The 10942-nt window shown below is 50.1% G+C and overlaps 1 protein-coding gene across 5 annotated transcripts in view; it reads left to right on the top strand.

Moving 5' to 3' along the window:
* The window catches only part of LOC109293764 (Golgi integral membrane protein 4-like), a 93500-nt gene that overhangs the window by 16413 nt on the left and 66145 nt on the right, over nucleotides 1–10942 (top strand). The window contains exon 1 of one of the 5 annotated variants that reach the window (XM_019511861.1): nucleotides 2414–2498. The exons of the other annotated variants lie outside the window; for them this stretch is intronic. Within the exon in view, the coding sequence (XP_019367406.1) occupies nucleotides 2429–2498 (70 nt within the window). The 5' untranslated portion in view covers nucleotides 2414–2428. Of the gene's footprint in view, nucleotides 1–2413; nucleotides 2499–10942 lie in introns of those variants that run through there. 5 annotated transcript variants of the gene reach the window in all.

The raw sequence follows: 10942 nt of genomic DNA, 5'->3' as shown, positions 1-10942 counted from the left end.
GGCCTTCTCAAGATGACGGTGTCACTGAGCAAGGCTTCTAAGGGTCTGCTCTGAAACCCCCGTGGTCTGTTGCATGTTGGCTTTGGTGCACGGTGAGCAGGGCAGTGGGGGGACAGGGACCTTCAGAGCAATGTCTCTGAGTGAATGGCTAGGAAAGTGCATCTATAAATAGAGCTGTCACCAAATCCTTGCAGGCCCAGTGCCCATATTCCAATTTGCTGAGCGTGCACAACTCAGGAGAGCAAGAAATGCTTCCAGGTCAGAAACCCAGAGCTCCCTGGACCGAGGAAGTAGGACAAGCTTGAACAGAAACCTTGGTTTTCTGTCTCTTGCCTCCGGAAACTTGCAGCAGGATGTTTTGACTTTGGCTTTGGTCCATTCTCTCTTATTTATTTGGAGAATTGAGCTGACAATCAAGTCACCATGACTGTGAATGTTACCCCTGCTGATTCCAGGACAGCCTTCAGAAATCAGTCTTCTCCCTCTAAAATCAAGAAGTTGACTTGAAAGTCATGGAGGAACATCTATTGCCCCTCTGTTTTGACTTCCCATTTCTGAGCCTGTAGAGATGAGGCAACCAGGGTTTGCTTTGTAGCATGCTCCAGAGTTGGGTTCCCAGAGGCCTGCTACAGACCTCCAAAGCAGCCTATCCAGAACTGGAGACAGTGTTTGTAGGGAGCGGTGGTGCCTTCATGAATAGTGCATGATGCTGCCTCAGGATGTGAGGACATTTGGACAGGCTAATAGACCCATTAACTCCTCCCTGTATCTGCCCTGGTGACCAGCCCATGGTGTCTGGTGTCTGCTGGTGGGATGAGGCCCCTAGGTGGAGAACCTGTTATGATAGTGAGTAGGGGTTAAGTCCTTCTGCCTGGTTTGCAAAGATTCAGGATCAGACTTACATTTCAGGCTTTGGCAATGCATAGGGGGTACACGCGGGTGCATGTGCACCCCTGAGATCAGAAGTGCACCCCCCAGAAGCGCCAGCCGTGAAACTGGAAGTGCTGGCAGAAGTGCACTTCTGGTTTCACTGCTGGCTTGGCAATCATCAGTGATCTGGTGCCCCCCCAGACTCGAGAAGCACCAGTCAACCATGATTTCAGGGACATTGGACACAGCCTCAACGTCTGAGACCCTTGTGGGAAGCTCAGGATGTCTGGTTTTCTTATTTAGGTCTCTGTTAGGTCAAGGTCTCACTTCACAACCATAAGGGCTAGGAACTGAGTATTTGTTTTAACAGAAAGTGGAGAGGTTCCCCATCATCAGAGCAAATGCAGGAGCTAGGGTGTGAGGAGAAGTGATGAATATGGTGAGAGTCAGGGCAAAATAGCAAAATCCCAGCAGCCCAGGAGCGGGAGATGTAAAATCCTGAGCTGCATCCCCAGAAAGGCCGAGTAAAATGCCCCATTTCAAAAGTGGCATTGTCACAGCCTTGCTGGAAGTCCCTGATGTCAGTGTCCAGCGGCTTTGACAGCGTGGCCTCCTGTGTGTGGCTTCCAGATATGCTGAGTATCAGTTCCCATCCTCAATGGGAGCATTTGGTGCTTCTGAGCGCCCAGCCAGCTTGGTGAGTGCCTGCATAGGGCTGCTGGGGTTGTGCAAGCTGAATCATGGGGGTCAAAGCTCTCTTTCTATTTTGCTGGTTCCTTTTGCATTTCTCTCCTGCGTCACAGTGAAACCATCAATCCCTGTCCCCTGGCTGTCTCTCTCCTGGGTGTGTTCCTTCTGGCTCTTGGGCACTGCTGCTATTTTTGAGTTTCAAGGCCAGCAGGAAACTGATATTTATTTTTATATATATATATATATATTTAAGACAGAGGAAGCATTTCTCTCATTCCAAATGTGGCCTAGGTTCTTGGCCGCGGCTGACCTAACGCCGTCCCTGGCAGAATGGATGGTGCCTTTTTTTGTTTTTGATTGTGTGTGTACTCCGATTGTCCCAGCTGAGTCTGAGCACTAGAGATAAGCAGCAGTCCCTGCCCTGGCTCCAGATGGACAAGGTGGAGGGCAGGAGTGGTCACGACCCTATTGTGGAAGGGATGTGGAGGTAAGAGGGAAGGCTAAATTACATGCCCAGGGGCTCACAAGGAGGCAGTCGGCGAGCTGGGAGCTAACCAGGGATCCCAGAGCCCCGGCCCAGCACTTCCACCATTAAGTCCCAGCTACTTCTTTCTCCTGCTCCTGTAGGACTTGATCTCCTCTCTCCATTCTCTGTCTCTCCCTCTCCCCCTCTCTCTTTCATGCGTCACTCAAGCCCTCAGCAGACAAGACCAGCCTGGCAGGGTGAGGATGGATCCAATTGACTGCAGCTGTCAGGCGAGGATGTTAGTGTTGTTTAATTGGACAGGGAGATGGATGACCTAACTCTGCTCTGGCCCCGGCGCTTTGTTGTGGGCCAGCACGCAGAGGGCAGTGCCAAGAAGCGACAATGCAGGCCCTGTGCAGCATTGGACGTGGAATCTGGCTGCAGCATCTCCCTGCAAAGCCAGTGCCTGAAGGTGAGGGGCTGCAGGAGTCTGGGTAATGTGGAAGCTCTTGCATTGGGTCAGGATACCTCCTGCAGCCCTCCCCTGTTTTTCAAACCCTTTCTCCTCCGGTGGTTGGAAGGGCCACAACTGGTCAGCTGCCCTCACTTTATGGCAGAGATGTCTATAGAAAGGTCAAAGGTTGGCCTAGCAGGCTAGCATGGTGTCTAGCCAGCAATGAGTGACAGGGCTCACCTTACTTCCAGCTGCCTTTGACTCCCCGCCTGAATGGGGAGTCCTACTGGGGCAACCTTCAGCTGAGTTAGACTCTTGATCTGGAGCCATTGCAAGACCCCAGGGTTGCACTGCCCCCGTGCTGGATTGCTGTTACCTTTCTGGGCTTTGGGTTTGCTGTCTTTGAACCAACGCAGATGAGCCTGGCTTTGAAAAAGGACCTGGGGCCCTGCAAGTAGACAGGTGCTGCAGGAGTGAAATGATCCCACTGGAGAGTGGCCCCTGTGCTCATCTGGATGTGAGTGCCCAGCATTTGGTTGCAGCTGTGCAAGCAGAGGCTCTTGCACTGCCACTCCCGTGCCCCTGCCCTCAGGGCATCTCCAGCTCTGCAGGTGTATTTGAAGCAGGGAAACAGCCAACTTATTCTGGTGGTAGTGACATTGGGCTCCTTTCACTTAGTGGGTGAAAAGTTGGATCTGGTGATTGAGAGGTTCCCTTGGGTGTTGTGAGGAGACTTGAATCCCAGGCCCAGCTTTGTCACTGACTCATGCTGTGACTTCAGGCAAGTTGTTTCTCTGGAGCATGCCTCAGTTTCCCCATCTGCAGGCAGGGAGGCTGTAACATGACCTATCCCAGTGGGGAGGGGGTGAGCCCACAGGCTCTGTCGGATACATTGCAGGTGTGACAGAAGGGCTGGGTGCCTACATCTATCTTTAAGACCAGCAGGGACCAGTGTGATCTGATTTCCTGTATAATCCAGACCAGGGGACTTCCACTAGGGATCCATTCCTGCATCAGTTCTGTAGGTCCTGGATGCCTGGGAGCATCTCCCCTAAGAAGACATCCTGTCTTGCTCTCGGGACTCTCGAATCACATGTGCGCATGCACACGCAGGCTCTTTTCCCCAGCAAGTGTCTGCAATGATTGACATGAAGGGCTCAGTGCAGTGGGTGGTGGCACGTGATTTTAGCCAGCCACCAGGCCTCTTCTCTCCCCTCGCTGTGTTCTCTCAGGCTCCAAGTCATTGCTGCTGCATGTTCTTCCCCCTGGTACTGAGCATGTGTGAGAGGTTTCTGGAGGCAGGGCAAGCATAGCTATGTTTGCCCACTTCCCCGGACGGAGCGGGGAGGTGACGGCCTCTGGGGATTGATTAGAGACATGTGGGGTTCTGGCGGTGGCCCATGCACTGTGTAAGGCTGGAGGGAGGGCAGGCTTGGCAGCTGGGAGTTGTGCTTTGCGTGCAAAGCGAATCCCTGTGCTTTTGTCCTTTCCCTGGAGGTGACAGAGCATCACCCCCATCTTCATGTGTCTGGAAGTGACTCCTTACTCTGCCGTTGGGCTCCAAATTGCAGCCCAGAGCTTACCCCTACCAAGGCTGAGTGGTGTCTTTGCATATCGGTCCCTGGTGCAGCGAGCCGTGGAGCATTCATGTTTTACAGCGGATTAGAGTCCCCATCCATCAAGAGGTTTCTTTGGTGCTTCCTCCATTGTGTGGCTGAGATTCAAACCAGCCCTCCCCCGCTCTCCTGTCCCTTCCCTCTGCTCAGGTCACAGATGCTCTTTCATGCTGTTAATGGGAGTGCAAGTTGGTTGGTGCATTTATCCTCATGTTTGCTTAAATGGCATTAGAGAGCGGAAGGAGCCGGGCAGAAGAAGCATTTGTCCCACAACCTCCCGCGCTGCAGAGCTGCTGACTGGGGAGGCATGGGTCAGCTCGAGTCTCGCAGTGGGATCAGACTTGTTGGAGGAAGGAAATGCATGATTTGGCAGCTGCCCTCCTGGACAAGGAAAAACAAACTCCCAGGCCTCCCAGATCAGACTCCCAGGCATGTCTGTGTTAGGGAAGAGGGGCCAGCGCACTGCAGACATCCAGCCAAAGCAGCTTATTTGCTGATGCTGCAGCACTGGGTATTGCACATGAACCCATGGAGCATACTCTCCCCTCTTAAAGCAACAGGGATTGGCTCAGGGCTGGTATGCAGCAACTACTCTCCCCTCAAATGTGGTGTCTGTGTAGAGATAATACTTCTGGGAGACTTTCATCCACTGCGGCTGTGCTGTCACCTGAACATGAACAGTAGAGAATAGCCTTAATTAATGGCCTGGAGAGTGGCTTTATCTTTTATCTTTATCTTGCCCTTGCAAAATGACCACATGTGATCAGAGTGTTGGTTTTTCTGTTGCTGAATGGTGGCACCTCCTACCCTGTGCCAGTCGAGTGCTCCTGGAGGGGACACCTGGACCTGCCTTGTGCAGCCCTCAGGTCTTCTCCAGAAGCCTGATCCCATTTTACCTGAGAGATCCAACCTGGCTGCAGGTTGCCCTTTTCCCCAAGTGAGCCCCAGCCACCAAACTGAACTGGATGTCTACGAACTGGAAGCCTGAAGTTCCAGTCGAAGCTCTGGAGAAACATTCAAATAAACAGGATGTCCCTGCTTGTGTCTGTCACGGTGATGCTGGCACAGTCTCTAGGGCCTGATGGGCCCTGCCCTCCTTGAAGGACCGCAGGATAGAGGCTGCTGAAGAGATATACTGATGCACCCATACGGAGGGTCATAGATGTAGCTGGAAGCCAGCGTGGTGCACAGACTGCATCAATGCTGTTCGTGGGAGAATTAGACAAGTTGTGACCATTTCTGGAAATCCGGTTGCCTGGCATATTCTGATCTTTCCATCATTGCTATCAATGTATTTACAGCGGGTTTCATTTCTCCCCTCTAATGTTGCATTACACCTACAGTTGGCCAGCAGTTTCTTTGATCCCTCCCAGTTCTTCGGACAAAGCGAGAAAGACTGCTGCAGATGCGAAATCACTTATTAGATGCTCCCAGGTGCTGAATGAAAATTTTTCCTTTTGGAGATCAAAGGGCTTCTCGGAAGGTTAAATCGATGGCTTGGACCACGTGTCCCAACGTTGTGGCCAATGTCATGACCGGGGCTCGGACGGTTGCAGGCTGCCAGTGGCTGCACCAGGGAGTTCATGGAAGGAGGGTGGGAGGGAGCAGGGCAGAGCGGTCCGTCCGGTATCGTGACGGAGCTCCAGCTCCCAAGGCTCCTCCAGCCAGGATGACGGTGACTGGCTTTCACTTGCCATGGAAACAACTTGGCAGCGCGGCCTGGTGCTCCAGTCCAGGTGGCCGGAGCGCCTGACTGTTAACAGGCTTCCACAGCACTTGCTGCATGATGCACAGCCAAGGGAGCTGGCTTCAGGGTCTCGGGGCTCAGGAAAAAGGGTAGGTGGAGGAACACTGACCTGAGCCGGATGGAGACTCTTCGGGCAGGTTCTTCAGGCCACCAGTTAGTCAGCTAGTACCATCCTTGTCTGTTTTTGTAATGAGAAGAAAACACGATGGCAAAGACAGCACTAAGTAAAAAGAGCCTGTCTGTGTAGCTGGTGTGGGCACCATCACATTCATCAAACCCCTTTGCTCAGCCATTGTCCTTGACATTTCTTGTCAAGGAGGTTTGCTGCCTGCCTCACCAAGAGTCCCATTTGGCTTCAGAGCTGCATAGCCACGAGCCCTTGGCACTGCAGTGGGTGCGTTTATCTGCTCTGACTGCTTCCCCTGTTGTGGGGGAGGCACCTATGAACACCCAGGAGCTGGCCCCAATAAACACCTGTAACTCTTCCTTCAGGCCAGTTTTACAGTGTCCTGGATGGGTTTTTAACCTGTTCACCTCACCTGCTTTGCAACTGTTCCTCAAGCTCCCCGAGGAATGGATGGGCATTGGCAGAGCTCTCGTCTCCCCTGTTTTTGCCTATGGCATGCCCTAAGCTGGTACTGGCGTTTCTGCTTTTGTGCCTTGCATTTGTGTACAGGGCTTGAAGAAGCAGCTTGGGGTGAGGACTGCCTGCGAACAGAGGGGGCTGGACTCAACAGTCTTGGGGCTCCCTCCAGTCCTGTGTTTCTTCATAGTAACGTCATGCGGTAAATCACATTAGAGATCCCTAGAGATTGGCCGGAAAGGCTTATTTTCCCTCTTTATCAATGGCAATTATAGAACCTCGTCTCCTAACTTTTGCTTGGGGCAGGAGGATGGGACTCTAGTGGGCATTTGGCCTGCGTAAGGACTGAAGGATCTGGCACTTTAGGCAGCAAGAACAACTAAGCAACTCTCCCTCCCTGAGTTATCTGAGTTATCTACAGTTTATAGACACTCCCCATTTATGACTGAGACAGGGCATGGATCAGTTAGAAACTCCTATTTCTTGCCTCTTGTTCCCATAAAAGCACAGCCTGCAGAGACATGCTCTAGTTACTCAAACAAATATATCCAACGAGAGAGCGTTTAGCAGGCACACGCCTCTTCCCTCTCTCTTTGTCTACCTGTGGGCTAGCCGTGGCACTGGGATGACTGGCGGGCAGATTGGGAAATCTTGCATAATTATTGTTCTTTCTTTGCCACCCTGTAGGAAGGCCCTAGTGCCCGTAAGGTTACTATGCCTCTTCTCTCCCTCCATGCCTCCCTTTGTCTTCATTCGCCTCCTTGCCACCCTGGGTGGGGAATCACAGATGCACCCACCAGACTCACGAGGTTGGAGTAGGCAAGGACCGAACAATGACAGTAATTGTGAATGTTAGCTCTTACAGCTTATCTCCACATCGCTCAAAATCAGGTGCCTACGCGCAAAGCAGGAGGGCTTGAGAAAGCTATAGTACCACTCCATACAGCCACGGACTGACATGTCTCTGAGAGCGGGAATTCACTCCGAGGCACCGGGGGATTGGAGCTGCCAACCAGCTTCCCCACAAATTTGCTGGCAGGCCTGAGGCCCTGCAGAGCCCATGCATTTCTTTCATCACTGACACCAGCTCATTGGCACTCGGGGCTGAATCCTTGACTGTGAAAATCTCTTTTGGCCAGCAGGGCTCTCAGATAAATCCTAGAACTGAAAATGCAAGAAGGAACGAGAGCGTCTCTGTGCTGTAAAATGCCTCCGGGGGCTCTCTCTGCTTTGCTAGCTGATGGTGTCGACTCATGTCAAACTTAAGAACAAATCATGTCAAACAAACTTGATCTCTGTCTTTGACAGAGTAACTACTTGGACGGGGGGGATGAAGGGAATGCTGTAATTGTAGTGTGTCTGGACTTCACTGAAGCTTTTGACAAGCTCCCACATGCCCTGTTCATAAGCAAATTGGAGAAATGTGGGCGAGAAAACACTACTGTGAGATTCATAGACAGCTGGCTCACTAGCCGCAAGCAAAGGGTAATTATAATGGACCCATGTCAGAATGGTAGGAGATTTTGAGTGGAGTCGCATGGGGGCATGTCCTGTTCAACATGTGTAATGATTTGGATGCTGGCATAAAAAGTTCCTTGAGCAAGTTTGCCAGGTTTACTGTGCAGTTTTGCTAAGAGCTTAGGCAATGGATTTGTTAAGAGATGGTTTGGATAAGAAAGATCTTGCCTCAGGCAGGGAATTGGATTTGATGATCCAAGGAGAAGGCGGCGCAGGGTAACACAGGGCCACTACAGAATGGACTAAGGCAACTCATAACCGATAGGATGGAAAAAGCGGAGCTCTTAAATAATGTATTTGCTTCTGTTTTCCTGGACACAGATCCAAATACACACCCCAATGAGTCTAGTCTGGAGGGAGAGTAGTACTAATCCACTGACCTGGTAAAGGGGCACTTGGAGGGTTTGTATGTATTTAAGTTAGTGGGCCCGGACGATCTTCGCCCAAGGGTACTAAAGGAATTGGCTGATGGCATAGCAGAACCACTGGCGCAGCTGTTTGAGCACTTGTGGCACTTGAGACAGGTCCCAGAGGACTGGAAAAGGGCCAACGTGGTCCCTATCTTCAAGAAGGGGAGGAAGGAGGACCCGGGTAATTATAGGCCAGTTAGCCTCACCTCTATTCTCGGCAAGACCTTAGAAAAAATCATTAAGGATCACCCTAGAAATCTATGAAATCCCTGGAGGTCCCCTCCAGCCCTTCTTTATCGCCTTTTGCTTCTTATTTGTATAACGTGTTTATTCATATAAATAATAATGCAGATTTAACTTGTCCAGCTTATTTAGAAAAAAGATATTGTTTCTTGCTCTCCTTTACACCTCAGATTCCACCTTTGTAGCATAAGAATAATAATCTGACTAGCTAGTGTTTATAGGCACCAGTTGCATCTACTGGTTGGAAAAGGAGCTGCTCAGGGCTCTCATAGACCCTGCTTTGCTCAAAAGAGATTATTTCCTGCTGCTCACCTGCAGAGCTATGGTATGTAGGGATGAATGGGCTCTGTTCTGCGTGGTTGGTGCTGATAATCAAAACGTTTCTGAGCGACTCAAACGAAGGTGTTGAGAACGACGTTAAAGGGGTGCTTTTCGCTTGCGTTGTTCCATGAGCAGGTGCTGTTTTTTTAAGCAGGCATTTCTCTATCCTAAGACGAAACAAGGACTCTTGGAACTAAAAGCCGGATGCTAAATTGTGTCGTTCAGCTCTTCTGTCTGTGTTTACCCTGTGCATTTGGCAATACTTTGCATCTGGCCAGTTCCTCCCTCTGTTATAATCCAGTATTTACTTTTACTGGGGAAAAAAACTCTTAAAAGTATCATTGGGAGAACAGAAAACCCCTTATAAAGATTTATTTTAAATGAACATACACATTTAAGAAAAATACTTGTTTCCCATAAGCCGGATTTGAGACTCCACCAGGAATGGAAGTGTTTTGAATCTAGCTTTCCTGCGCTCCCATGTTCATTTTGCCAAGGGAGCCCCTGTCAGGATAAATCTGGCTCTTGGCTGTTCGGATGCTGAAATAACCATCGACTGTAAATATCCCAGACCAGCCTCCTCTGATTATTAGAGAGTGACTAAGCTTTGGTAACTTGTTAGAAGAGACGGTTTCACAGGGGCAGGAGAATATGCTATAAAATATGCTCCCAATAAAATCCGTGCCACGATGACGCTGGCTTGGAATTGTTTTCAAGAAAACCATCAGTCACACTGCTGTGAAAGGTTAAATACAGTAAGGACGGAGCCAGTAAGGATCTGTTGCAGGGAGACTCAACACAAGGATTAATTGCCAAGTGCAGGGGACTGGACCCGATGATCTGTAAGGTCCCGTCCAACCCCGAACAACTATGAACCTGTGAAACCCCTTTAAGCGTCTCCGGGAACTAAAATGGAAAACAGCAGTCTTGTTACAGAAGTTGAACAGCCAGTTTGATCCTTCTCTGAGCATATTATCCTTCTGTTGGGTTCAGCAGGCTTTTTCCAGGACAGTTTGCCCTTTTCGTTGTCGGCTTGGCCTCTGAAGGGTGTCGGAGTCCTTTACACAGTTTACATAGACACGGGCAGATTTGCAGCTAGCGTGACACGCTGCAGCTCCATCAATGCGTGTTTTATGTTTTGATGGCGCCCTGCCAACGTACAGAAGGCGAGGACGTGCCCTGCTGTGAGGCGAAATGGTTTTAAGGCACGTTCCCACTTTGTGGGTGGGACAGAGCAAAACTGCAGTATAAATGGCACGGAGCTACCATCTCAGGCAGGAAATGGAGGTTACCGTATCCAATAGAAACTGCACCCGGCCCTGATATCAGTGAGGCCTCTCGGTGCTATTACAGTACAAAGATTAAGATCCAGTGACTGAGTTATCTGATCAGAATAGAAGTCTGCAACGGGCGAATGAAGCCATGAGCTGATTTTGCAAAGGTTAAAAATTGCATGTCTTGCTCGAGAGAAAAGCACCTCGGCTGGAATTGTAGAAATGCTCTGGAGACTAAGGTTTTCTAAGCATTGAGTCTGGACCCGATGTCCACAGATGAAGCTGGGGGCCAAGGAGGAAAGCCAGTTTACTCCCTGCCTAGGCAGTAGTCTAGTAGCAAGTACGGTATCTTTTATACTAACAATGGTATTCCCCATACTTTAGGTTGGCTTATAAAGCTGCCCCAGACTGTTTGCTAGCTCGATCATGAAGGTTTACTGACCTCTCTTCCTTTTGCTGTGAAAGAATTAAAGCTATACTCTGTGCTGCTCTTCAGAAAGAAAAGCTAATAAATGGATAATGCAGAGTCCCTTCGTCTGATGCACGGAGGATCTTGGAAATCAAAGAAACGTCAAATTGCCAATTAGGGTGGAGCCCCCAGAATTGGAAAGGAAATGGGAACCAGCAGAACATGCCATGACGGAGCCTGACTTGAGTTCAGGCTGTTTTGTTTATAACCACTAATGAGATCCAAGTGGCTTGCCCCCCCACCACCCCACCCAACTTTTTTTTTTTTTTTTTTTTTTTTTT

The sequence above is a fragment of the Gavialis gangeticus genome, unplaced genomic scaffold (assembly GCF_001723915.1).
Source record: "Gavialis gangeticus isolate Ggan-Ray unplaced genomic scaffold, GavGan_comp1, whole genome shotgun sequence".
Classification (NCBI taxonomy): Eukaryota; Metazoa; Chordata; order Crocodylia; family Gavialidae; genus Gavialis; species Gavialis gangeticus.
Note: the sequence above shows the minus strand (reverse complement) of the source record. Positions and strands in the feature narration are given on the sequence as shown.